Source organism: Agelaius tricolor, unplaced genomic scaffold (genome assembly GCF_023055355.1).
Source record: "Agelaius tricolor isolate 1412-34295 unplaced genomic scaffold, bAgeTri1.0.p SCAF_1, whole genome shotgun sequence".
NCBI classification, from domain to species: Eukaryota; Metazoa; Chordata; class Aves; order Passeriformes; family Icteridae; genus Agelaius; species Agelaius tricolor.
Window position 1 is genome coordinate 14,747,986 of NW_027269261.1, and position 27,996 is coordinate 14,775,981.

Sequence of the window (27,996 nt, forward strand, 5' to 3'; positions counted from 1 at the left end):
AAAGATAAATCTCTTTAGGGAAAAAACACCCTGTAGTTTAATTGAAATGGCAAATGCAAAGTTAAAAAAATTAATAAAAAAAAAGCCCAACATCTGAAAGATCTAACAGTAGAATAAATAAATATACATACAGCAGTTTCCAAAATAGTCATATCTTAAAAACATACAGCAACTCTCAGAAAATGTCTTGGAAAGTGACGGACAATATTAATAGTGACATTATTTAAATATTTAGTATTTTAATTTATGAACATGCACTTTCTCCTCTGTATTAATTTCAGAAAAATGTGGAGTCATGCTGTCAGCATGGGGTCATCTCTACCATTAGATTTCTCTTTTTATTGTTCCTTTGGAAGAAAAAAAAGTGTATTATTTTTGCTGTTCATTCTACTTTCTTAAATCACAGAACAGAGCTGAGTTCTGTGTCCCACGTGGGAGCAGATCACCACGTGGAATCCTGAGGGAAATCCTTTGCTGCCTTTCTGGGAGAATGGAAAGCTAAGCTGGATGTGTTGATTCCAACTAGGCCTTCTAAAAAACTACCTCGTATTCAGATTTGGCAACAAACAGAATGTCTGCACTGAGGCTTTGTCTGCTCTTGATCTTCTCTCCCTCTTGAAGTTCCTATGAGTTCAGTGGGATGTTTGCTCCCAAGGGTTTTCCTTGACATTCAGATGATGTGAACTGCTAAGGAGCAGGTGAGTCCTCCCTCTCCTGCAGTTCTGCTGCTTTCTCTGACAGATGCAGGACAGGCACAGCCCTGTGCTGCCAACAGCACAGGAAGGACTTGTTATTTCACCAAACTCCTGAGATCTAAGCCATGAGTCATTCTCCAAATGTTAACAAGGAAGGTCTTGAAGTTTGCATCTTTTAGATGATGGCTCTTCCATCTCTAGTGCTTCTGAGTTACTGGAATCAGACTTGCCCTTCTCCAAGACTACAGTGATGCCAGACAGGAGGTACCCTCCACCTCCACTCATGGTCAGCTTGGGATGGCTGCGATCTGGTAAAACCTTTAGAACAAACAACAACAACAAAACACACCCAGAACACACCCCACAGCCAGCACCTGTAAAAATCTACTCTCTGTGTGCACATCACGTTGAGTAATTTCAGCTTACAGGATTGGATGTAATTTTTTTCCCAGCCACAACAACAAACAGCCATTTGGGAAGTGTATTTATCTTTAAAGTAGCTGCAGAGGAGAATGCAGTTATAGAAATCCATAATAATACAGCTGCTGCCTCACTGGTTACTTTTTCATGGCATTGCCAGCAAAAAAGATATATATAAAATAAATATCTATATAAATAAATCTAAATATAGATTATAAAGCCAAGGTTTGAGACCCATGAAATGCCATGATGTGCTCAGAAGTGAGGTACTCTGCAAGAAAGCACAGATGCTGCACAAACTAGCCTGAAGGGATTCTTTGATTTCCAGTTCTGTCCCTGTCACCTTTCTGCAGCCACATCACACCTCTGTGTAAGGACTGTGCCTCCTCCTTGCCCTGACTGCCACTGCAGGTCCCAGAGGTTTTACCTGTGTCCAGGACACTGCAGTGCTGTTCTCACTGTTGCACCTGCACACAGGACCCCTGGCCAGGCCCACCTTGTGTGGACATCTAGGAATTATTAACCCTGTCACTCTGCTACAAATATTTCACCAAATGTTTAATAAAATGGAAGCAAGTAAAGTCTTTCCATTGGAACTGGTGACAGTGAAGCATTAAAGCTCTTCAGAACACCCAGTACTCCAGGGCAGAGCAAATGCCTGAGCTTAGACATTGTTTCAGTCAGTCCAACCTCCCCCCTATTTTCAGGGAATGTTTTACTCCCCAGAATGCCCCATGGTTTTGGCAGCCCCCTGCTGCCATCCTTACCTGGTAGTTCCTTAGCCATGTTTCAGACAGTTTCAGGTTGATGACTCCACCTCTTTCTCTCAGCTTGGTGTAACATTCCAATAATGGCTTAGAAAAACCAAAGAGGAGGTTACACAGCAGAATGGCACCAAGCTTGAACTGTAACAGCTGAAGTAACATCCTGATTTACCTCTTTATATTGGCAGTAGACAACAAAAGGCCTCGAAGGAGCAACGAATTCCAATAAAGAAAGTAACAAGGGTGTGGGATGAAACTTGCTGGCTACAATTAAGCTGCAAAAAAAGTTTCATGCACATTAGTTTTTTGCTTCTGAAACCTGCTCACTTAGTGGCATTTCCTCCTACTTAGCGGCATTTCCTCCTACTTAGCACAGCAATCAATTACAGCTTAGAAGTGTCTCATCAGCATGTTTTCATTGCTCTGACAAGTCCCCAAATGTAAAAACAAATCATTACTTCCTACTGTAATTAAAAGGCTGAAGCATTGCTCCCCAAAGTGCAGAATATTAAAAGCATTGCAGGAGCACTCACTTCAGCTGTGTTGGGCTCCACAATAATTCTTACAGTCTATGAAATTTCATGTTGCTTGGTCTGCTCCAAGACCATTTTGCAAATACAATTTAAGTGACTGCCAAATGTTGCTTAGAATGTAACCTCAGTCATGACTCTTTAGACTGAGTAATCTTCATTAAAAAGAATATTTAAAGAGAGAACAAATCCTTAAAAGGCATGACTAAAAACCTTTAAAAAAGAAACGATGTCCTTGACAACCTAAAGCCTTCTTGTTCTCTATCCTCATTTTAACATCACACAATAACTTGGATCTACAGATGGTTGAGATTCTCTACCACTATCTCCAGTTTTAATCCAAAAAAGACACTGCTGAACTACACTGCAAGAAATGGTTGATAATTAGTTAATTAGCTATTAAGTTGTGCTTGTGCAGAAAGAAGAGGCCAATTAAATTCCTTCACAGTGTACAGAGGCTACTGAGATGCCCCATCAATTAATATTTGTTCTCCAGGGGAATGTGCAGCACTGGAGTTAAACTTGCCTGGCAAAAGGGAGATAAAAATTCATTTCAATTTTGTAGATACAGCAGAGATAAGGAGGTGAGATAATTCATTTTCAATTGTTCCCACTTTGGTTATTTGCCAGCCATGGCCTTGCAGACCATTTATTTCTAATGCAAACCTCAAAGGAATTGTGCTCCATCATGACCCAAGCAGGCCATAAAGGAAAGCCTCATCCTGTGCCTTGGAATGCTGCACTGGCACTGCCAGGGGCTCTGCCAGACTCCAGGAAGGGAAGTGAGGGCTGAGAGACTGGGAAAAGCAAATGCTGCTCTTTCATATGGCAGCACAGATTGCTGCCAGCAGGGAGCCTGGCCAGGCACAAGGGATGCAGTGGGTGAGGAGGGAACAGGAAGGGGCAGAGGGAGGGACATGGTCTAACTCCAAACATTTGGTGTGCTTATGAACAAATTTCTGTTTCCATAGTGTCAGGAAAATGGAATAGTCTATCTCTAGAGTCTTCTTTAAAAGAATACCAAACACCCAATGAACATCTTCCTTTTTCCCCTCAGTGGCCTAACATCAGACCTCAACTCTCACCAAAGGAATTGAACCAACAGATCCCAGACAAACAATGTTTTACCACACCACAGCACAGAAGGTAGAAATTTATCTGGAAGGGTATTTTCTACATTCAGTAATAAATACTGTTAAACTCAGGTACCCAAAGTTGGTACCCACCTTTGCCTCATGAACAGCTTATCTTTACTCTGCCAGTAAGTGCCAGTCTTTTCCCCACCTCCAGTGTTAAGCACCTTTTCCCCTATCCTTTTCCTGTTTCTCTCCTGCAAAAAGTCCCCAAACCCTTATTTTCCCTGTCTGTTTCTAGTCCTTAATTTGAAGCATTTCCTTATTCCATGCCAAGTTTTCTGTGGTTCCTGATCTCAAGGAGCAGTGCCTATAAAAGGCAGATGACTGAAGAAAGGGGATCAGCCCTCTGGGACAGTGCTCTCAGGCACCATAAATTCTGTTTACCCCCATCCTGCTGGAGCCTTCCTAAAGCCAGGAATCACTCATCCCTTCAGGAATGTCATTTGTTACAGCTTTCTAGCATTACAGAGGACAAAAGGAGGATAAAAGTGATTGAAAACAAATAAAGAGACAAATACTAAACAGGCCTCCTTGAACTGAATCAACAACTGAATGTGCTATTTTACAGGGAAGGAAATGACAAGTGAAGTCAAACATCAATTTTGCCTTTGCCAGATCATGCACAGACATTAATTACAGAGATGGTGCAGCAAACAGCGTGAAACCAGACCCAGACACTGCCACTGTTCAGGCAGCTCCATGGTCACAGGTACTGCCAGACAGACGTGCAGAGCTTTTTACAAACCTCCTTCAGCTCTTCAGTGCTTCAGAGAACACAGAATTACCTGGTTCTGCATGTTTTTAAATTCTACCACTTAAATGTGCTACATGAGGTATATGAATGAACATGAGTTAAAATATTTCATAGTAGTGAAACCCAAAAATTATACACAAGCATTTGAAAATAACCAGTAAATGTGCAGTAAAATTTATTCAAGCAGAACAGCTTCATTTCCAGTGAACCAATATTCTTTGGAAGAAAACAAATTAATATGTTATTAAATTAACTGAATTAATGTTACCTGGTTAACTTGAATCACTCCAGCATTTGCTAAGAGCACAGTGAAAAAGTCACACCCACCAAATGCTCTTACACTATTTTGGAGCTCAATTTCTAGGAATACATTGATTGTGTTTGTTTTAAATTTATGATATAAAATCTTTGTGCTAAATCGTTCCTCAGGAGTAACTGATCCTGGGTAAAACAGGTAAAATAAAGTTGTTTTTTTTTTTTCCTTTGTAAAAGGGAAATTAGTTTCTAAAAACATCTAACAAAAAAAACCCAGAACAACAAATTTAGTTTCACTTCAATGAAATTAAAACCTCAGGTTCTACTTTGCTAATTAGAATCCTGTTATTTTATGGGAGCCATTTTGAATTAGATTCTACCTGGGTTCTTGTTTTCTTTGCATAGATTTTTTTCATTTTTAATATTTACTCATATTTAGATGACTTTTAGATCATTTCAAGCCATTTAAATGAAAGAAAAAAATCTCAACCGGTGCCTTTTGTGCCCCCAGTTCTCTGCTCCATCCCATGGCCCCCATGGTCTGGGATGTTTCAGAGCACTAAATTGGGAACACCATTCCCAAACTGTGACAGCTCTAAGCAGACTCACCCATCAGCATTCTTCTCTCTCAGCAAAGCTGCAGCTTCTTTCAGCTTTTTCCTTCTCTCCCACTGTTTTATTTGCTTTTCCCGAACCTTTGAACAACAAAACAAACAGTTGGCACTTTAACTGGTAATTATTTATCAAGTAATTATTACCTGCATTTTCAGTTTTTGAATTTTAATGTAAGACAAAAGACAACTTCCAGAGCTCCACCTAAACACCTGACTAAGCTGCATTTCAGCAGGGCTGAATCAGACAGCAGAATTTTATATCCACAGATGTTGTGAAACCTGAACAGCCACAATAAATATTCTTACATTTTCTTTATTTTCTTTTTCTTTGTTCTCTTTAAACTCTGCATCTTCAGCACTAATGTCCATTGTGTCTTGCTCCTCTGTTGGACTGATCTCCATAGCTGCTTCAGTAGCAGGCTCCTCCTCTGTTTCCTGCAGGGAACTCTGTTTCTCCTCACTCAATCCATTGCTTTCCTCTTCCACCAGCGCATTCTCCTCAGGGTCTGCAGGCAGAGTCTCTATACTGAATGTCCCAGACAGGAGACTCTGCACTTTGCTGAGAGGAAATTCATGAAGATTGTCAAAAAAAGGTTTGGGAAATCCAAAACAACTGGTGGCAGCTCTAACAGGTCCTCCTCCTGGGTACATCTGAATGATGGATCCATAGCCTGTGGGAGGAAAGAATCAAAACACATTGGAAAGCCAGAATTCTTAAAAATCTAGAATTATTTCTAAAATGCTTAAATGAAGGGTCCATTTAAAAAAAAGGAAGTAAACTGCTTCTCTTAATCAAACCATCAAATTTAACAAGCTGTGGAAATATGCCTCAAACCTTTATTGGAAGGACAACAGTTACTGAAACACAGAAGAAGGTAACTCATGGAATATTTGTGTATTAAACATGTACTTAGGATTAGCTCAGAAGCTAACATTATCTTCTTTCTTCTAATATATGAGCTGTTAGCTCATATAAGCAGTGACAAATTGCTAGAAAAAGCTAATTTAATAAATAATTAAAAGGCAAAATTGTAAAGTTTGTTACTTATTTATGGAGTTGCTTGGATAAAACCCAAAAGTTAAATTAAAGAGCCTTATTTGGCAAAGAATTTCTTCAATATCCAGGCCCTAAAGGAAGAGCTGTGAGATGTTAAACACACTTAATAGCTAACTGAAATTGTATCTTATTTACTTCAGGAAGTAGCCCTATGGCCAACCTGCAGTAGCACTGCCTGTGTGCTTCCCAGACAGCAGACAGCACACCTGTGTGCACATCACATCACCTCCTGCCTTTCCAGGCTTCTGGAATATAATTGTCATCTCTACCTGGTGTCTTAGAATAATGAAACTGATAACTGAGTTCCAAAGACAAATCAGGAGCCAAAGGTCTCCTAGAATAAGCTGAAGGAAGTGTCACATACTTTCAAAACACACACTAAATCTGGTGCAGGGAACAAGAGAAACTGCAACATTTCCAGTGCTGTCAGAATTCCAGTGGCACTATTCCTGTTTTCTGCTATTCCCTTTCCTGGACTTCCAGGTGTCTGGGAAGGATCTCCATACAAGCTCTTCACAGCTTTTTCTGATCTCAATGTCATAATGCTAAGAGAGGAAGTAAACCAGATCTACATACAAGGCTATAAATTTAATAAAATTAATCATATAAACAATTATACCAAATCTAATTCTCATTTTTTATGTTTTTTTAAGTACTGAAAAAAATATTGAACTGATGCAAAAACTTTCCCCAGTGGAAAAACAAGTTTTTCCTTGAATCTTGGAGGTGGTAAGAGCAGATTTCCAAAGCTGAGGAAGCATTTTGGAGTGCTGCTCTCAGCTGCAGTGTCCCACAGGTGTGTATTTCCACCCCCCTGGGGTAGCTCACCCCCCATTCTCTCCATCACAGCCCCCAGCACCAGGCCTGCGCACGTTTCCATGACAATCATCTTGTTGCCAGCGTGGATGTTTCCCAAAGTCAGCATCTGAGCCAGGGTGTCGTATCTCAGGTGGCTGGAAGACAAGAGGCATTGAACAAACATCAATTTGCTTACAGACACTGCCTACTGGCCCAGGAACCTGCCAAAACCAGTTGGATTGCAGGTAGATTTGGGAAAAGCATCAGTGACCTTCAGAGTCACCACACAGAAAATTATAATTACACATCTGATAATGAAGAACTAGAGCTGGAGCCAACAAGAAATCAGCCAGGAAAAGCAAAAGAAGGATATGCAGGAGGTGCCCACAGCAAAGTGGGCATCTTGTGCTGTGCCAGTCAGAGAAAGTAGTTCTTCAACCTTTTGTTTGTTTTTTTTCTCTGGTATGTCAGCTTTGTAAAGAACAAATGGTATGGATGCATTTCCTGATCCAGTAATGAATCCCTTGTGGTTTTCACCTGTTTTGCAGGAGCCAGCATCACCTGTAACCCAGGATCAAAACCCAGCACATGCACTGAAGAGACTCAGAGAAAGCTACAGAAATTACAACTAATCTTCAATAGTAAAAAGCAGCCAAGGGCAGAGATGTTGGAAGGAGAAGGAAGAAGGTTTGAGAAGACTTAAATAACATGTAGTTGAAGATTTTAAATCCCAGCATCTTAGATGTACTCTTCCTTCATTAAAAAATGTATCAGTCCACTGTTACTGTCTGTAACAATGTATCTCTTAGGTAAGGTGGGTGAAAATCAAACAGAGCCAGATCCCTGGCATCATGGCCCCGTCTGACTCCAACTCCAATGTTACCCACAGGCTGTTAAACTCTGGAGATTTGAGGATTCTGAATCCCTGACAGGTTAAAGACCACAATTCTTGCCTGTGGTAAGTGGCTGGTTATCTTGTTACTGAGCCAGAACCAAAGCAGGTAAGAGGTACCTTGGAAAATCAAAGAGCTTCTGTGTGTGTGGGCAATTGTCAAGGTGGTGTTAACAGGGAAATGGTGAATTCTGGTGCTGCATGCAGAAGAGCTCTCCTGTTTGCTGCCATATTAATTCATTGTCAGTATCACATTACCTTTCATTAAACCATAATCCTCACGTTCAAGGGAAAGAGAAGAAAGGTGAGTATTGTAAACTTTGGTATAGTGCAGGTATTTAAAAAGTATTCAAGTATCTTGCTATTGACATTTGAAAAAAGAAACCAAATGAAAACTCACTTAATTTTTCCAGGTTCCCTTGCATAATACATGGTTGAAAGGATGCGAGTGGATGGTTTCACAATTGTAATAACTGCCTCATATCTGTAAAAAAACATAGTCATGGTCTTATTTTAATCTCAACAATTTAGGGAATTACCAAGTATTTTTCACATTTTAAAATTCACTTACTTTTTTTTCTTCTTCTTTATGTATTTATCTTGAGCAAATTCTGTTTTGTCTCTGAATGTTGTACTGTTCTCTATTAACTGTTGAACTATTTCCTTGGAAGAGACAATTCATTTTTGTTACAGCTAGCATTTATTTCTCATTCATTTCATAGACAGTATTTTTTTAAACAAGCAGTGAAAATATTTTCTTCCAGTAGAGGCATGTATACCATGAACTTCTCCTGACACTAATGCAAAGTCACTCTCTGTTAACCAACAGGACCAGTGAGGCATTACACTGACTATGTGTAGGAATTTCATCACATAGTTTTGCATAAAAATCATAGAAATGAAAATGTTTATCCTGGAATACTGTCAGCAACATTTCATTTAATCCAACTCCCTCTTTGGGTCTCTGATTCCAGCATCTCTGAGGGTACCTTTTTTCCCTGTTCCATGTAGTTCCTCCCCTCTGCTCTGGTTAATCACCAGACATCTCCCTCACTCCAATAATTTTTTCAGTCTCACAAATTTTGCCACCCTACTGTACCAACTCCCTGCACAATGTCCAAGTCCTTAGCATTTATTACTTCCTGCAATACTCCTCCTGATTTTTTTCCTTTTCTAGCTCCCAGGTCTTCCCAGAATTTCAGTTTTGGTTTCTTGGTCTCCCTGTTCTAATCTCCCCCCTTTGCCAACCCAACTAACTCTTTCTCATGCTTTCAGATTCCAGCTAGAGGGATCATTAGGACCTCCAGTAAAACCAAACCAATCCAACAGGACCCTCCTTGCCTGGGGTTTATCTCCATGCCAGCAACACAAGAACAAAAATGCTGCTATTTTAGGTTCTGTGATCCAAGTAGTTTAACTGCTAAAAATTATGGGTTCTATTAAACATGGAGGGGACAAATGAAAAAAAAGGAGTATTTTAAATTTGGACACCGCAGCTCCCCTTGTGCTTCAAAAACCTGCTCAAATAACAGAGTGGTGCAAGTATTCCTCACTTCCTATTGTGCTTTTCAGGCCATTATTCCTTCAAACACTTAACATATGTGATTAATGATTTGAAACAGGATCTCTTTCTTTTTTGCTTTATGCTAGGAAAAAAATAAATTCAGTGCCTGGGTTGTTTTGTAGGGTTTTTTTATGTTGCAGTAAAATTTACAGTGAGGAAACAGGGAAGTGTCCTGCATCACCAAGACACACCATTCACAAACAGGAATTCAGATTTTAAGAGACACAAAGGGAGGAATAATATCTATTGATGCTAATGTAGCTCAAAATGAATATTAGTTGCAGTTCAGAAAGCAGAGTTAATAAAAGCACAGGAGATGCATGGCACAGGCTTGCTCAGGACACAGAGGAAAGGCATCAGAGGGATCTTCTGCCATGGACAGTGAAAACAAAAACCATCAAAGCTGTCAGCCTGATCAGCACATTCTTCTCCAAGAGATAACACAACCAGCAGCACAACCATGGAAACACAGGAACCATTCCAAACTCCTCGGACCCAGCAGGAAAAAGCAGAAAAACTGCTCCAGAGAGCAAGATGCAACCAGGAGCTGAACTTGAGGTAAGCATGAGCAATTTCCTGATTTTCTTAGAAAGGGTAAAACAAAGAGCAGAGAGGATTGTGCCTGACAGCATCTGCAGAACACAACTGGCTGCAATGCCTCAGTAACAATTTTAAATGGCTTAAAGATCCCTTACTTCATGAAAGGTGCAGGCTTAAATACCAACTCCTTTTCTAACAGAACAGAACTGATCTCTTGGGAACACTCTGAGTTTCCCAGGTACAGATAAACCACCAGCATCACCCCTGTGTAGCAGGCACTGCTTGCAGGCACACTGCTGGTACATTTGTTACACAGAGTCATTTGATAAAACTTCATTGCTTGGCCATAATCTTTTCCTACACCTTTGACAGTTTAATTATTGCACAATTTTAATACCTCTGTAATACAGAAATAGTATTTCGAACCTTATACACAAACAAAACTAAATGGTGATTATGTGAGGTGTACTTTTTTATCTGTTATGACTTCTGATGCCACAAAAAATTATTCTTTACTCTCCTCTGACAAAGTTGCCAACCTTACATAAAGTTTTCTCTGAAAACAGCTTTAGCATTTTTGTAAAACCAAAAAAAAAAGAAAAAAGAAAGACTTGACCAGCTGAACAAAGAAAAAGCACTGAAATCTATGCACAGATAAAAAGAATATCCTTTTTCAGAAACTAAAATATAACCATCAAGGTAGCACAGAAATGACACCAAAACCTTATTTTTTACCTGTCCTTTAATACCCTTGTCCTTCAAAGCCTTTATGTCATCATGAGTCAGTTTTTGAGACTTCCCATCGTCAACTATGTTACGATTATCTGTCCCTGCTTCCTTTGTTTCTAAAGGAAAAGGATACAGATTTGTAAAATCTACCTCCAAATAAGTGGGAGAAACACATGATTTTAGTGTCACAGAAAGCACTTTTCTCGTGGTTAAACACACATTTCTCATGGCCTTGCAAAGTACAGCCTAAGCAAGGAAATGTAATATGTGAGGTAAAACTGAATGTAAATAAAATCACCCAGACTGAGGTTCAAATTTTCTCCCACATTAAAAAGATTATTTGTTACAGGACTAGTGAAACCACTGATCAAGACAAAACCATGCACTTCTATAACAGAAAGAATATAAGCAGCATGTAGCTAACAAATGATTAATAGAAAGCTTTCCCGATTTCTTTGGTATCATCAAAGAAACAAATTAATTTGAAATAGTTTTTCTGCCTGTCAATCCTCTGGGATACCTGTGGTTGTCTCTTCCACCTCTTGCTTTGGCTGGAGGTTTCCACCACTGGTTACTTCAAAGGTAGTTCCATAGATATGTCCGATGGCATTGTCCAGGTAGAACCACTGCTTCTCAAAAATTATTTTTCTGAAATAACAGAACAGTGAGTAATAGTTAAAGCATTTTTTTTATTATATCTGAAACCCTCTATACTTGAGCCTAAACTATAGCTTTATATATAACATTTTCATCTATATCCCTGAAGAAAAGCAGGACAAGCACAAAGAGCGAAATTAACCACAAAACCCACGTTAAACTGGAACTGGTCAGGAAAAGAACAAAGAACTTAAATAGACCATATAGGAAGAACTTTTTTTTTCCCAGTTCAAAAGAATTTTCAAATGACAGATAAAATAAAGCTATGGCACCTGTCAGCATCATTTTTTAGAAAGTCAAAAATATATTAAATCCAAGCTGGGTCATGGAGAGTAGTAGCAAAAAGATGAGCATGGTCCTATATTTTGCAAATTTCCTCTGAAATTATTCCTCTGAAATAACATTTGCCAAAAGACTATGAAGAAAACAGACAGCAATCCTGGAAATGTTTCATTAAAACAAATTTAATTTACCATCCCTTTCATTTTGATTGCACCAAGGCAGGTGTGCATTTTATCTTCCTTCACTAAAAACAGGATTCACAAAGCCTTTAACTTTCAGGCTGACCAACAAATGCTGCCTTGCTATCCCGGGAAATACCAATCTTGGCAAATGAAATAGAGCTATGCAACACTCACATTCAAGTCAAAACTTGCCAATATGAGCCGTAATTATGCAAATTATACTCAGCACTAATACTGAACAACATAATTTTCAAACCAGTGCCATTCAAGCACAGCACCTTTCAATCTCCATCCTACAGAATAACCTGGCCACATTACCCAATACTGACTGACTGTCCTACAGAACTGCCAGGCGAGAGCCCAGGCTGTGCCCAGCGATTTCAGCACTCCCTGCCGGGCTGCAGGCGCTCTCCTGCTGTGCCAGCTGGCCCGGCAGAACGAAACGGGAGCGCTTTGCTGGCACCAGAGCAGCAGCAGCCCGAGCGGAGCGCCGGCATCCCCCGCACACCGATGAACGCGCTCGGGGCAATTCCCGATCCTCATCAGCACCTCACGGACACCGTGGGCCCGGCGGGCGCCCTGCTCGGCTCCGCTCCCACCGGCACCGCTCTGACGCCGGCACCGCCAAACCTCCGGAATCTCCTCCAAAGTCCTATCAGCAATGCGGCCAGCAGATCTTCCGGGCTTAAGGGGTTTTTTCCCGCAGGGACTGAGACAACATTAAAACCTTTCCCGCCACCTGTCAGACGAGTCTCGTGGGGCCGCTATTCCTGCCTGGTGCGGCAGGACCGGGACAGCGATCGGCACCGGGACCCCCTTCCCTCTGGCGGGGCCCGCCACAGCCGCACCGAGGGTGGCGGGGGCGGAAGGCGGAAGGCGCAAACCGCGGCACCGAGTGGCACCGAGAGGCATCGGGAGCCGCCGGCGCGGCGCTCACCTGCGGCGCAGCACCGACACCGCCTTGAAGACCTCGTCCCGCTTGAGCACGGCGCAGTCGCCCTCACGGATGCGCACGTTCGGGCCGCCCTCCATGGCCGCCGCCGCCGCCGCTCGCGCCGGGCCCCCGCGCAGGCGCCGGACCCGCGCGGGCGGGGCCTCGGCTGGCGCGCCTGCGCAGTGCGGCAGCGCGGGAGGCGGGAGCCGGCGCTGAGGGCAGCGAGACCCCGCCCGGGCCCGGGGCTGCTCCGAGCTTTCCCCGCGCTGTGCTAGGGGCGATAGGGCCTGCCTGCCGCGGGGTGTCCTCTCGAAAACAGCACTGGTTTCAATTAAGTGTCTCCTGGTGCAATTTGTTTCTTCAGCTCGGTTTGCCGTCGCGTCTGGTAGCGGGAGATGAGCAGGGAGCTCAGGGGCAGGGGATGTGCCCGGGGCAGAGGCTTCCAGGGATGGCGAGGAGGATGGCGAGGAGGAGGAGGAGGATGGCGAGGCAGAGGACAGAAGGGAGAGCCCAAAAGGATGCCCGAACCTGGTGAGCCAGCCCTTGTGCTTCTGCTTTCTGAAGCCATAATGCTTTTATTCTAACGCACTGTCCTAGGCAATTACAGCTATTTGTCTCCCGTGGTCAAAAGAATCACTGAGAATAAAACTTGCAAAATTTCACTATCCATATTTCTTCAATCCACGTTATTATTTTTTTTATTCTCCCAGCAAAATCTCGCCTAGTCCAATCAACGATGGACCAATTTATTCCCTATAAGGGCTGGAAACTTTATTTCTCTGAAGGTATTTTTAAACCTATTTTTCTAGAATTTATTACATGTAGTGTTAGTAGAGTTATAAGTCAAATAAAGAACAACCAAAATTTCATCTATAAAAACATAAATACCATAAAGACTTCACTCTTGTGATATACTGTAACCTTTGTGATCATTACTGGGATCCTGTGGAGATGTATCATCTGCCTTAGTTTTGCAGTGCAGAAAAATTGTGGAAGAAAAATTACCTGTTTATGTATTTTGTGAAGTGGAAAGAATTATTTCTGTGACTAACATGGTGTGTTTCTAATTAGTTTACAATGACAAGTCTCCTTTTGTCCAGAAGACTCAAGCCTTTGAAAAGTTTTTCATGCAGCGCATTGAGCTTTATGACAAGGTAAAAAACAAAGCCAAACATATCCCATCCCAACAACCTGTTGTTGATACAAGAACATTACAGATTTTTAGTGTTTTTTCCCCATCAAAAGTAGCCTCCATCAGAGACCTGAAACATTTAGGACACAATTTGGGTGTTTTGCTTCTAATTTGAAGTGTATTTTGTTATTTATGGTGTTTCCCAGGATGAAATAGAAAGAAAAGGAAGCATTCTCGTGGATTATAAGGAGCTAATCCAGGACAGAGAGCTGACTAAATCAATACCAAATATATCTACTGAACTCAGGGACATGCCTCAGAAAATACTGCAGTGTATGGGTCTGGCAATTCATCAGGTAAACAGGAGGTTCTGATACATGGAAGCAGAACACTCACAACCAAAAAAATCAGTGGCACTTAGAGGCCATTATGTTATAAACCCCACATCTCTGTGTTTTTCTTTCTTAGGGCAAATTACTGTTTGTTTAAAACTCAAATCCTTCAATCTCTCCTCTTCCTGTAGGACCCACAAAATCACGTTTTGAAGTTGCTTTGGTCTTGGTGCATTTTCCTTATTAAACATTGGAGCAGATGGCTAAAACTGAATGTAGTTCTAACACCTGTGTCTCTCCCTGTTGGGAGTTCTAATTCCTGTGGGCATCTGTGTCCCTTCCTGTTCCATGCAGGTGCTCACCAAGGACCTGGAGAGGCACGCAGCAGAGCTGCAGGTGCAGGAGGGATTGCCCCTGCAGGGGGAACCTGTCATAAACGTGCCTCTCATCCATGCCAGGTAAGGGGGGCTGGCACTTCTTCTTTCCCAAGGAAGAGCTGTTTGCTTCCTGGCTAATCCTTGCCAGTGTCCATGTGTGGCTTGCATGGTTAAGGGAAATCTGGGGTCTGTGAAGCTTTTTCCAGGAGAACATTCTACATTCTGCTTTTTCTCTTCACTGTGACTTCATATCCTTGTGCAGAAAAAAGTGAAATGAAACCTCCTTTTAAACTGAAAAAACAGCTTGAACTAGAAAGGCTTGTAAGTACAGAGGTGGCTTATAAGCAGAACAATTATTCTATAAATAGAATTGTATTGATTAAAAGCAGAATTATTTAAATTTCTGTTGACTGGAGAAGTTTTTAATGAAACAAGTCTTTAGAACTTTTTTCTTCATCAGAAGTAATGGCATCTCACATTTCAAGGGTCTGAGGGAATTGGGAGTGTAAGCTCTATTGGAGTTCAAATTACCTTTTAAAATTATTTTCTTTTTTATTATTATTTTTAATTCCCTGCTGGTGGTGGCAGAGCCATAATAAAACTTTAGTCCTTCTAAGTCCAAATTCCAGGCTTTATCTGAAACTGTGGAAAGAGACAGTTATGGATGATCTTAAAGTGATGTATTGCTAGGCCAGAGGTGTCACTGGATAAACAAACTGTACTGTTTGAGTCTGTTGAGGTCGATTCATGTGAAAATATTGAATATTCTGCTGCTTTCTAGAGCAAGAATCAAAAACTGTTCTGTGGATTCACCAAAAAAAATACTTCTAAGTGGTTTTTTTTCTGGATTTTACCCTTTTTAATTGGGAGTAGGATTTTTTTGTCTGTGTTTGGATGGGTTTGGGAGTTATTTTTGTCCTTTTTTTTTCTGTGTGCTAATGCAGGGTGTACAACTATGAGCCTCTAACCCAGCTGAAAAACGTGAGGGCCAACTGCTACGGCAAGTACATCGCCCTGCGTGGCACCGTGGTGAGGGTCAGCAACATCAAACCCCTGTGCACCAACCTGGCCTTCGTCTGTGCTGCCTGTGGGGATGTGCAGGCTGTTCCTCTCCCTGATGGGAAGTACACCCTTCCCACCAAGGTAAGCCAAAACTTCATGCTTTTTGGTGTGTTTTCACAAAAATCAGCACCACAGATGTTAAAATGTTAAAAAAAAAAAAAAAGAGAAAAAAAAAGTCTTTAAAGCTAGGTTAAACAACTGACACGTTGAAAAATAATTAAACATACCGTGTCACTTTTCTTACTTCAGACCCTTGTTACTTGTAAAAAATGTATGCTGCTGGAACAGGATATGTGACCAAAAATACATAGAAATTCCCTGAAACCTGGAAAAATATTCTCTCTTTTAATTTCCATTTCACCAGTTGTGTTTAAAAAGATCCACCTTGCTGTGGTGGTTTTCTATGCTTACATTGTTTGGTTTTTTGTTTAGAACTTTCTATTTTAATTTAACTTTTTATTATCTGGACTTAATGAGTCATTAGGTATAGGACAGTGCCTGGTTTTTCTCAAACCAGTTCACTGAGGGGATCACACAATTCTGCTGTGTTTGCTCTAACAGCTGTGAGTCAGAGTTCAGGTGTCTGTGCTTGATAGATCCTCACAATTATGTACATCCTAATTTGTAGCCCTAATTTAATTGTCTTTTTTCATGGAATGATGCTGAATTTTATTGCTTTGTAGGTTTCTTTGGGGGTTGTTGTTTTTTTTTTAATCAAGTAAGACAATTTCACCCTAGGACTTTAAAAAAGGCTGGGAATGAGTCAGAATTCCTGTTGTTGCAGTGCCTTGTTCCTGAGTGCCGGGGCCGGTCCTTCACAGCTGACAGGAGCTCTCCTCTAACCACCACAGTGGACTGGCAGTCTGTCAAGTAAGCACAAAAATGTGATGTGACAGGACACTCAAAAAGTGACAGGATGTTACAGTGTGATTTTAATAATCTTACTCTTTTGCAGCAAGCACTCTCCAACATTTGTATCACAAAGGAGTTGTTTTATCCAAGTGCTGGTATACTTTGTAACCTACCCTGTCATAGTTTCCTGGAAATTCCTTCTGCCCTTACCCAGCTCTTGGAGAGATGCTCAGTTTGTGCTCTTTGCTGCATTTATCAATAATTTCTAATTGCATCTATGATTTCATTATTCCCTTTAACGAGCTGTAAGTCAGCTAGAAAAACCCTATTAGGTTACATTGGTCAGCTGTGCCACTTGACCTGAATGAGCTGGAAGTAAACTGGAAGGTTAAAAATCTTAGTTTGAAGTGACATTCATGTAAAAACTCGTGCTGGTCTTATCAGCTCCAGAGGGCGCTGTTCATCACAGCTTCTTCGGTAAAGCTTGGCTTGGCTTCCAGGGAATCTCAGAGCTCCAGGTGCAGAGCCAGAGCTGGAACTGTCACAACCAGAGTCAACTGTTCCTCTGTTATGGTCTGAGAAATTCCTTGGACTTTTACAGGGTTGGAATACCTATTAAGAATTCATGGGGGCTATCATCTCTGAGTTCTTTTTTTTTTTTTTTTACATAGGTCCCTTTTACTTTATTAACTGTACTTATTTCTACATGAACATGCTCATCAGTGGTATAAAATCTGCGTTTCAACTCGGAGTTCACAGTTACTGCATTTCTGGGCTTTTTGTGTGGTTTATACCCATTTAGTGAAGCGTGCCCTGAGGAAGGTGCCCAGAGCTGCAGGTGCTGTGTGCTGCTGCTGCAGGGTGTGCAGCTGCCCTGGTGTGTTGCAGGGTGCAGGAGCTCATGGCAGACGACCAGCGGGAAGCAGGACGGATCCCGCGCACTATCGAGTGTGAGCTGGTGCAGGATCTCGTGGACAGCTGTGTCCCTGGGGACATGGTCACTGTCACAGGCATAGTGAAGGTGGCAAGCACTGAGGAAGGTGAGTGCAGCATCTTTTTCCTACAGTGGGGTTTTTGGTAGTGCTTACACGAGAACAACAACAGTCACTCCCCTTAGCTGGAGCTCTCAGTGCCATAAGTCCATAAAATATAAATTTCCTTGGAAGTTACCAAACTTTTGCAATGAAGAGTTATTTTAGGGCATTATTTGCTTAACATTTTCTCTTTAGTATCTCCTTCAGACATTAGGAGAACTATCACACTGTTGTGAAGGAGAGTTAGCTTAGTCTCCCTAGAGAAATTTTTCAACTCTTTTTTTCCTATTCTTTCCCAAAGTGAAGAAATATGCTGTGCACTGCTCTGAAAGAATACATTGCAGATAACTGCAAGACTGTTTTACTCTGAGACTTCATTCTCTGCTCAGTAATCAATCAATATAGAAAATGATTAATTATTAATTGATAATTACTGAGTAATTACTGTGCTACATGTTTAATGCTTCTGCACCATGCATCTTTTTTTCCCCCAAAATATTGAGTGGAAACATTTTATATTCAACTTTGCTTTGACAACAATAATATCATAATTTAAAATCTCTGGAAAAAATTACTTATTCTGGGACAAAATTCTCTCTAGACATGTATCCTCAATTTCAGGAAAATATTTGTTGTGTACATAAGTGGAGGGAGCTTCAAAGAACAAAGGTAACTAGAAACTTACTTTGCATCAATTTTCCAAAGTGCAGATGTTCAGTACTTAAATATGAACATGACTGTACATGATATTTCTGAATTACTCTATGCCATTTGTAGATAATATGAGCACTTATTAATAGAAAAAATGCTCCATCATCCTTTCTCAATTTTTCTAACAGGACCTTCTAAGAATAAGAATGACAAGTGTATGTTCTTACTGTACATTGAGGCAAATTCTGTCAGCAACAGTAAAGGACAAAAACTGAAGAATTTTGATGATGAGACCTTTCAGAGAGCATTCATGGAGTTTTCCCTTAAAGACCTCTATGCTATCCAAGAAATTCAAGCTGAGGAAAATCTGTTCAAGCTCATTGTGAAGTAAGTTGTATCAGACCTAGACTGGGTCTAGGGTTAAACATGAATCAGTGTGACACCTTCAGACAAATGTGACAGCTCATCCTAAAGCTGTGAAATGTCTGAGCCTCGTATAATAGAAACCACAAAGACCTAAGAAACTGCAGTGGACAAGGGACTTGGGAGGGAGGTGTTGCAGTGGGAATGTTGGGACTTTGGGAGCAGTTTAGAGATTCAAGGAGTTGCCTGTGTTCTAGTTTAACCTTAGACAGAAAGCTCTGTGTAGAAAAACAATCAGTTAATTTTGATCCTCACCATGTAAATTCAACTTTCAAGTACTATTTTGTCCTCCAGTTTTCTACAGTAGAGGAAAGAGGTGCAAGAACTGAGCAGAGGGTGTGAAAGACCCTCAGTTCAGACTGAAAAGTACTCTTCTAGCTGGGATGTCCCTCAGGCCCTCCCAGTGGAGTCAAAGAACACAAACCCAGCACTTTAAAAGGAGGGTTACAGGCAGTTACTTGATTGAGACAAGAACAGGTGCAGATACCACTGGGAAGCTGATTCTCCTTTGTCTTTGTGGGGACTCAAGTGAAAAGCTTTTCTTGTTTCAGTCATCTCTGGTTATCCAAAAAATTCAAGAAATTTGCTGCTGCTGATTTCTGTTGGAAATTCAGCAACAGCTACCCAAAAAGTTTTATGTTTATTAAGGTGTTCTGTGATGAGAGAGAGGACAAGTGATTTATTTATAGTAACACATGATTTATCTTCCACTTATGTTAGCTTGTGATTTGCTTTCCAGCTCTCTTTGTCCTGCAATCTATGGCCATGAGGTAAATAATCTAAAAACTCTACTTGTAATTCCAGTTTGAAATGTTTATGCCCCATTCAACTCCTAAAGGATTCACAAGGCTTATCTGGGACAGGGGAAGGGGGCAGGGATTGTTTTTACATGTGACTGTTGTGTTTATGAGGGTCCCCAGGACAAGGTGAGAGATGAGAATTTGACTCCAAGTTCTTAGAAGGCTGATTTATTATTTTATGATGTATCATATCATATTATGCTATACTAAAACTATAATAAAGAAAGAGAAAAGATACATCAGAAGGCTTAACAAAAATGATTAATAAAAACCCATGGCTGACTCAGAGAGTCCAACACAGCTGGCCCTGATGGGCCATTAAGAAAAAACAATTCCCATGGAAGCACTCAAACATTCACCTGTTGGTAAACAATGTCCAAGCCACATTTCAAAGCAGCAAACACAGGAGCAGCAGTCAGATAACTGTTGGTTTTTTCATTCCTTTCTGAGGCTTTTCAGCTTGCCAGGAGAAAATCCTGGGCAAAGGGGATTTTTCAGAAAGTATCATGGTGACAGACTGTGGCTCACAGTCTCTTTTGGTGTCAGGGGAGTGGCAGCCTTACACCCTTAAGTTCAGAGATCCAGAAGGAAAGGTCATTGCAGGCAGTTCTAGGGACTGTCAGGGCTGGTCACCACAATGGGATGGAATGCTTAGCAGTGTTGGCCTCTACCACAACAGATTGTGAAGGCAGGGTTGGCCCTAGCCTTGTTTGGAGGATGTCAGAAGTTTGTGGATGACAAGAACAGAATCCCAGTGCGAGGAGATCCACATGTTCTGGTTGTTGGAGATCCAGGATTAGGAAAAAGTCAAATGTTGCAAGTATGGTTTCCTTTTTTACTATTTTCTGTTTTCCTCTATTTCCTTATTATCTTGACTTGCAGCCATGGGAGGATAACTGGGCTGAGACCAAAGGGTTGACTGAGCCTGGCTGGAGCTATCTTTTCTTGTGGGATGCCTCAAGTACAGTAGAGTACCAAAAGGCTATCCAGGGAGCCTGTTAAACACCAAAGCAGGTGTCCTTGTCAGGCCCATGGGTTTTCAAGGACAGGCTTACAGGCTTGATGTCCTGCCCTTACACAGTTCTTTTCACCAACCCTTTTCCCCAGTGAGGAGGCTCACTCCTTCCTGTCTTCATTTAGCTGGTCCATTGTGAAATTAAGTAATTAATCTTTGAACAAATGCAACTTCAGATACCCTGTGACTCTCCTCCTGTGAGGTTTACTTCCATTCCTTACCTTATTTCCATGTTGCTAGCACAGATCTTTTTGGGAAAGGGACCTGATACTGTGTTTGGGTTTTGATCTCAATAGGTATTTCTGCATGACTATGACAATTAGTAATAGATTTTTTTTTTCCTTAAACTGAGTGATTTTTAAATTCCATGTATTTTTCCATGGTTACTGTGAAGTCCAAGGGAGACAGAATTCACCTAAACCTTCTTTAAAAAATCCTTCTAACATGGACCATTGCATTAGGATATGATTTGCACTTAGCCAAGGTGATGGATTTGCATGCAAGCATCTTAACAAACAAAATTTTTAAATTATTCTTTTGTTGAATGAGGACTCTCCAGCACAGAGTAACTGATTTGTTTTTTCACATTGTTACTTAAAAAAATAATACCATCCAAGTAAAGTTACTCCTACTGCTTTGCAGAATTTTGTGTCTTGGAGTTGCAAGGAGTTAGAGCTTTACTGTTGGGCCATATTCAGTGGAAAGAAACAAGTTTGGGTTTACTTTGAATTGTTTCTCTAGAATGAGGTTTATGAAATTCTTCACTTTGGGGAAGGAAAAAGTATTTGTTTCTCTTCTAGGCCGTGTGTAACATCGCTCCTCGAGGTGTGTATGTTTGTGGTAATACTTCCACCAGCTCTGGCCTGACTGTTACACTCTCCAGAGATGGCACTTCTGGAGATTTTGCCTTGGAAGCTGGTGCCTTAGTGCTTGGAGATCAAGGTATCCATGGAATGCCACAGGTTCTGTGTAGCCATATGTAAGGGGCAGGAGAGTGTGTGCTGCTGAGTCTCAGCTAAGCCAAAGTGCTCGCTTAACTGTGGACTAAAAATGTCTATTTAAAGTATGATACTGGGCTTCCACACTATGGGAAGTTCTGAGCTACTCCAGTGGCTTCTCTGGGGGCAATTCCTGCTTTCCTAGAGTGTAGGGAAACATCAGTTCTCCAGTTCATATACCAGATTTACTGTGTCAAAGAACTAGGATTTTTTTTGTTCAGGGATCTGACTTGATATCAGCTGCTGGAGTTTTGCTGGTTCTGAAAAAGGACTATATTATGAGATATGTTGTCTATTTTTAAAAAGCTTGTTTCATCATCTTAACAAATCACCAAAATGCTGCATCCCCAAGTCAGGCTGAGTTCATAGTGGTTTGGCCTGCATTACCATGGAATGAAAACAAAGCTGGCTGAAATTGAGATTTTCCAATGTCTCCTGTAGTCCCTGGGGTTCTAAGTTGGATTTCTGAGTAGCACTAGATTATAGGACATGCTTGTCCTTCAGTTGATGTGTTGTCTGATAAGTCTTTGTACTGTTTTAATTGCTTCCAGGAATTTGTGGAATAGATGAATTTGATAAGATGGGAAACCAGCACCAGGCTTTGTTGGAAGCCATGGAACAGCAGAGCATCAGCCTGGCCAAGGCTGGCATTGTTTGCAGTCTGCCAGCTCGGACATCCATTGTTGCTGCAGCAAACCCCGTTGGAGGACATTATAACAAGGCCAAAACAGTGTCTGAGAACCTAAAGTGAGCCCTTTCTGAAATGCTGCTTTTATAATTCGGGAGTAGATGCTTCTGGCAGTCTTGTAGCTTGTGTACAATCTCTTTCTATAATTTTGGAGTGTGAACACAAACTTTAATAATCTTTAGTGGCTTTTGAGAGAGAAATTCCTGTTGTACTTTATTCTGAATGAGCAGGACAGGATCTTTTACCTGTGTTTGAAGTGGAACAGAGTTGCTATAAGTTTTCCACTTCTCCAAGCTCTCCAAGTTCCTTGTCTTTCCTCCAGAATGGGGAGTGCTCTGCTGTCAAGGTTTGATCTGGTGTTCATCCTGCTGGACACGCCCAATGAGGACCACGACCACCTGCTGTCGGAGCACGTGATGGCCATGCGGGCCGGCCGGCGCGCCGCCGCCAGCAGCGCCCTGGTGACACGGGCCAGCTCCCAGGAGCACTCTGTCCTCCAGGCCACATCAGATCGACCCCTGCTCGAGAGGCTCAAGGTGAGACTTGTCCCGGGGCTGCTGCTCTAAAGCAAATTTGCTGTGTTGGGTTTCAGTAAGGAGCTACAGAAGTGGGCTGGGTGTAATAATTTGGTGTAATACGATCTGTGATGGAGTGTTGAATCCAAATAGAGCAGTGTGGAAGCAAATCCTTGGGCATCTGCAACTCCATGGATTTGGGAAGTGTAGGAGAGGAAGCATGTTTCTCATTAGACTTCAGTGATGGCTTTGAGAACTGATATTGTCAAATGCCAGTTCTTGGGAGAAATACTCCTACTGGAAATATAGCCATGCACTTTTGGAAACAAGATATCAGCAGTGGTGGTTTAGTTTTCTCTGGAGCTGTGGGAATTGGGATTTTCTCTTTATGAGGAGGGATTTAACTTTATAATGAATTCTATTTGGCACTTCCTATCACTGCAGATGAGAACCCTTGGCTGCTTTTCCCGAAATGGCCAAGTGTGTGTGTTTACATGTCTGAGCATAGCATGGGGACTTGAAGTACACTAGTGTGGGGACTTGAAGTACACTGTTCATATACACAGCACCAAAGCCCTTATAGTAATGACTTCACCAGATAAAGCATAAGGATGATAATTTGATATTAAAATTTTTATTGTATAGAATTCTGATAGACAGAAATCTAACTCTTTGTAATGGTGCTAGATCTCAACAGGAGAAAACTTTGATGCCATTCCCCATCAGCTGCTGAGGAAGTACGTGGGATACGCTCGGCAGTACGTGCACCCAAGCTTGTCTCCAGAGGCTGCACAAGTCCTCCAGGAATTCTACCTTGAGCTCCGGAAACAGAACCAAGGAGCAGACAGCACCCCCATCACCACGAGGCAGCTGGAGTCCCTGATTCGACTGACAGAGGTAAATGCAAGCTGGAATGCTTAAGAGATTTAAAGCAAAGAGATTATTCCTGAGGTACTACCCAAATCCTACAATTTTTACACCCTATTCATCACTATGCTTTTTCTGTTTTGTTTAAAAAAAAAAGAAATAAGAATGCATCATGTTTAAAAGTGCTTAAGAGCTGCTGTTCCTTAAAACTTCTTATAAAGCAAAAGACCCTTGAGGAGATGGAAAGAGAATCTATCACATTCCCCAAAAGGAGAAAAAGTAGATGCAGGCAGGAACAACTGCTGCCTACCTTGAACCTAGACTGCTTCTATTTTCCCTAACACTGCCTTAACAACACTGTCTGTGATCTGCTGCTTCACAAGGCTACACTGCTAAAAAGCAAATAAACTCCAAGCCACAGCCTAAAAGTGCAAGTATGCAGGAGGACACATAGATGCACTAACAAAAAATAGAAAAATCTTCCTCTAATCCTGTGTGCTTAGGTTCTATCTCTGCTCCTAAAATTTGTGCTTGTGGCCCTTGTAGAGTGATTGTAGCCCTTTTTCACATCAGTTATGATATATCTTAAACCTTCATGGGATATTTTTTTCTGTTTAAAGGCACGATCAAGGCTGGAATTAAGAGAGAAATCTACCAAGGAAGATGCTGAGGATGTGATAGAGATAATGAAATACAGGTAATAGAAAACACTGCTTTAAAAATAAATAAAGCATCACAGTGCTATTCATTTGAAACTTCTTTTCTTTACATATTCAAACACAATGAAGAAATCACTTTATCAGGCTTAGAACCATGATACTTCCTGAAGGGAGGTTGTAGACAGATGGGGGTCGGTCTCTTCCACTGGGCAGCACCTGACAGAACAAGAGGACACAATCTCAAGCTACATCAGGGAAGATATAGGCTGGATATTAGGAAACAGTTTTTCATCAAAAGAATAATAAAGTACTGGAATGCTCTTTCCAGGGAGGTGGTATAATCACCATCTCTGGATGTGTTTAAAAAAGGACTGGACATGGCACTTGGTGGTAAAGTCTAGTTGAGGTGCTAGGGCATAGGTTGGACTCAATGATCTTAGAGGTCTCTTCCAACCTTATTGTTCTGTGATTCTGTGATACTATTATTTGGATTTATTAGCTGCTCCTTAAAAGTTGCCAGCAGCCCTAAGTCAAATACAACTACTTAGGCCTGTGAGTTGTGTGGTCACAGTGGTGCTGGGTGTCTGGGCACAGTAATGCACACAGTGAGGCTCTGCTGAAGGCTTTTTTCTCCCCTGTGAGTACTCTCTGGTACAGGTGAACAATTAAAGTTCAAGAGTGATTTGGATGAATGCTTAATCTAAGTTCCCTAGAGAGTGACCTGATAGGGGGTGGTTTTTATGTGGCTTCTGAAAGTTCTCTCAAGCATCACATTTTGGGAATCAGATCCACGTATGTTTGCTTTTATGTCCTGCTGAGTGAGAGTTTGATCTGTTTTTGTAACCTGTTTGTAGCATGCTGGGCACCTACTCGGACGAGTTTGGGAAGCTGGACTTCGAGCGCTCCCAGCACGGCTCTGGGATGAGCAGTCGCTCACAGGCCAAGAGATTTGTGTCTGCCCTGAGCACCGTGGCAGAGAGGACCTACAACAACCTGTTTGACGTGCAGCAGCTGCGCCACATTGCCAGCCAGCTGCAGCTACGGGTGAGCTCCCCCTCCAGCAGCCACACACTGCCAGGCCACCCTCAGCTAGTGCTGCCAAAGGGAGAGGGGCAAAGGCACCTCTGTGTGCCTCTTTGCAGCAGCAGAAATAACCAATGTGCTGCTGTTAGGCTGAGCAGGGCTCCTTAAAGGTCTCTGTGAGCCTCACAGACCCCACAGCTATTGGAAACAGCAGCTCCTTGCACTGGTAAAGGCTGATCCCACTGATGAGGCTGGTTCTGAGCAAGATCCTGGTTTGATCTGTGAAAGACAATGGTGCTTGCAGTGCTGCACTCCTTCTGCCTCCCCAGAGGACACACCTATTGTTTAGACTTGTGGTGTCCGTGCTCCATTTCAGCAGTGCAGTGATGTTTCTGCATCATCTCCTCTGGATTAAATGCCTTTAGGTTTTCATTCTTGCTTCAGGCATCCTGAAGTTGCATGTTGGAAGGAACATCATCTAGGACACGTGGCCACAAATGTATTCTGCCCTGTAATTGATTTGCAGTCTATACTTGTGGGGGCTTCAGCAAACGGAAGTGTTGATAGCTAACTGTATTTTTGCTCCACTTATTGAAGTTATTTTAATTAACTCTAATTCTCCCTTCATATATAGAATGTTTTTGCCCACCCAGGGACACCATTTCTTGCTGTTTGTTTGTGGTATCCCCAGGGAGTCCCTGGGGGGCCCCCTAAGCTGTGTGTTGGCTGGCAGCAGCAGGCAGGCAAGGAGACTCCACATGGCTTCTGAGGGTGCTAATTAGATGAGGGTTTATTGGGGGTCCCACCCCCGGGAGCAGCACGGTTTCTGAGGGAGAAGGGGGAAAGGGGGAGGGAGGGGGAGAGAGGGAGAGCCTAGGGAGAAAAGGGGCCAAGAGCTTCTCATCTCCCTTGCACAGCTTAACAGGGAGATTCAAAGTAGGTGCAGAATAAGACTTGGGCCAATGGGATTACACATACATGATACTTCAGGGGAGGATCACAGGCTTGGAATAAACTACATTTTTGAGGGGTGAGAGAGAGCATGCCATTTAAATAAAATGTAACACCACACATCACCTGCTCTGGATTAAATATGCCTTTCAGGTTTTCATTCCTGCTTCAGACATCCTGAAGTTGAATGTTGAAAGGAACATCATCTAGGACATGTGGCCACAAATGTATTCTGCACTGTAATTGATTTGCATTCTGTACTTGTGGGGGCTTCAGCCAAACAGAACTATTGATAGCTAACTGTACTTTTTGCTCCATTGACTACTTACTGAAGTTAATTTAACTTCAAGAAGTACTTATAAGTGCTCTTATTTAATTAACTTCAATAAGACTACTTATTGAAGTTAATTTAATTAACTCTAATTCTCCCTTCATATATAGCATATTTTTGCCCATTCGAAGTTCTGTACCTGGAAATCAGGGAGAGTTGTAGAAATTGTGTATTTCTGTGGTAGATACTTCTGTTTCAGAACTGGAATTTACACATATGTAGCTGCACCCTTTCTTCATGTCATAAAGGAGAGACTGCTGCTTCTGTGTAACACTGCAGTAAAACCAGTGCGTAACTAAAGCAGAAAACTGGGGACTGATGGTGTGAGACCTCCTGGTAGGTGAAGAGTTTGCCAAGGAAACTGACCTATTCTTAGCCCACTTCATTTCACTAAGTTCCTTCAAATGGTTTATGTTGCTTTACACCAGGTGAGATGTCATTCTCCGATTTGGTATTTTTGTCTTTATTTTCCCAGGTATCTGATTTTGAAAGCTTTATTGGATCCCTAAATGATCAGGGTTATCTTTTGAAGAAAGGTTCAAGAGTTTATCAGCTCCAGACCATGTGAGAGGAGTCACTGTGATGGACTTCCTTGGGATGATTGTCCCCCTGGACTGCTGACCTGCAGCAGGGAGGAACATCCTGAGCTGAGCTACACCTGCCACAGTGCTGGGGTTTGCTGGGCTGGAGATACCCCTGCAGAAAATTAAACTGGAAAGCTGCAACAGGACAAACTGGCACATGGTATTGCTACCTGGCTCATCCTACAGCTCTCTGTTCCAAATGGGACCTCATCATCCCCCAGGCGTGGAAGCTGTGTTTTTATACTGTTACAGTGCCATAAGGGACTTGACTTCTGAAAGAGATGCTGGACCCACAAATTTCAGCCCAGGAATCTTCCATGAGAGGATGGTATGAGCTGTACTTTCAGCACTGTAGTTCATTTAAAGTCTAGAAATGTTTCCAGTAGGTTCTGACAACACTGTTTGATAGCTGTTACCAAATGACACTTTACTGAAACTGACTTGATTTTCTGCTTTGAAACACAGTCTTTGAAGCCAAGGTTTTATTTGAAATCCAAGTCTGATTTAAGAAAATATCCTTATTACAATATTTAATTTGTAAAGCAGGGATTGGATTTTGACTTCCATTAAACTATATATGAGAAATATTATTTGTTCAAGGCTGTTTAATGGCCATTACAAGATCTGTAACACCAACAGGTTCTGTTTGTTTCTGTGTAACTGTTCCTGACAGACCCATGTGTGTTCAGCAGGGGTGAAGTGCTGAATGCTGCTTCCTGACTTTGATGAAATCAGAACCATGGTCTGGTGCAATGAAACAGCAGCTGGGAGGCTTTCAGTGTAAGAATTAAAAACCCACAAACACCAACACACACTCCCTAAAGAAAAATATACTTTAAAAAATCAGGACTGCAGCGCTGATTCTTGTTTTCCCTCTTTCATTTCTCAGGTAAGATAAG

At 41.8% G+C, this 27,996-nt stretch overlaps 2 protein-coding genes across 4 annotated transcripts; one reads left to right on the forward strand and one right to left on the reverse strand.

Moving 5' to 3' along the window:
• Positions 1–13: 13 nt before the first annotated feature.
• Positions 14–13,034, reverse strand: TRMT6 (tRNA methyltransferase 6 non-catalytic subunit). Of its 3 annotated transcripts, XM_071424274.1 has the most exons (11): positions 12,807–13,034; positions 11,269–11,396; positions 10,755–10,864; positions 8,487–8,578; positions 8,316–8,399; positions 7,054–7,178; positions 5,475–5,839; positions 5,164–5,249; positions 2,052–2,154; positions 1,883–1,969; positions 14–1,013 (listed from the first exon to the last, which is right to left on the reverse strand). In XM_071424274.1, exons 1-11 carry the CDS (start codon positions 12,899–12,901, stop codon positions 840–842), a joined length of 1,449 nt encoding a protein of 482 aa, XP_071280375.1. In that variant the 5' UTR covers positions 12,902–13,034; the 3' UTR covers positions 14–839. The 3 variants fall into 3 exon arrangements, with proteins under 3 accessions (XP_071280375.1, XP_071280381.1, XP_071280389.1); XM_071424280.1 differs by lacking the exons at positions 10,755–10,864; positions 12,807–13,034 and having other exon boundaries at positions 11,269–11,399; XM_071424288.1 differs by lacking the exons at positions 8,487–8,578; positions 10,755–10,864; positions 12,807–13,034 and having other exon boundaries at positions 11,269–11,399.
• On the forward strand, positions 13,002–27,943 carry MCM8 (minichromosome maintenance 8 homologous recombination repair factor). Its single transcript, XM_071424220.1, has 18 exons — positions 13,002–13,334; positions 13,514–13,588; positions 13,875–13,957; positions 14,142–14,291; positions 14,622–14,725; positions 15,589–15,787; positions 16,491–16,576; positions 17,447–17,598; positions 18,432–18,630; positions 19,406–19,436; positions 20,146–20,286; positions 21,282–21,423; positions 22,031–22,226; positions 22,490–22,703; positions 23,370–23,579; positions 24,170–24,246; positions 25,063–25,252; positions 26,989–27,943. The coding sequence occupies exons 1-18, from the start codon at positions 13,199–13,201 to the stop codon at positions 27,079–27,081; spliced, it is 2,478 nt and encodes an 825-aa protein (XP_071280321.1). The 5' UTR covers positions 13,002–13,198; the 3' UTR covers positions 27,082–27,943.
• The last annotated feature ends 53 nt before the right edge of the window (positions 27,944–27,996 follow it).

What these genes read in the sequence shown, in the direction of transcription:
- MCM8 (XM_071424220.1), top strand. Translation starts at nt 13,199, where the DNA reads ATGAGCAGGGAGCTCAGGGGCAGGGGATGTGCCCGGGGCAGAGGCTTC. An exon ending in AGTACACCCTTCCCACCAAG is followed by an intron (nt 15,788 to 16,490) that starts GTAAGCCAAAAC and finishes CTGTTGTTGCAG; the next exon opens with TGCCTTGTTCCTGAGTGCCG. An exon ending in GTGGACTGGCAGTCTGTCAA is followed by an intron (nt 16,577 to 17,446) that starts GTAAGCACAAAA and finishes GGTGTGTTGCAG; the next exon opens with GGTGCAGGAGCTCATGGCAG.
- TRMT6 (XM_071424274.1), bottom strand. Translation starts at nt 12,901, where the DNA reads ATGGAGGGCGGCCCGAACGTGCGCATCCGTGAGGGCGACTGCGCCGTG. An exon ending in ATAAAGAAGAAGAAAAAAAA is followed by an intron (nt 8,400 to 8,486) that starts GTAAGTGAATTT and finishes GTTTTTTTACAG; the next exon opens with ATATGAGGCAGTTATTACAA. An exon ending in TGTGATGGAGAGAATGGGGG is followed by an intron (nt 5,840 to 7,053) that starts GTGAGCTACCCC and finishes TTCCTCCCACAG; the next exon opens with GCTATGGATCCATCATTCAG.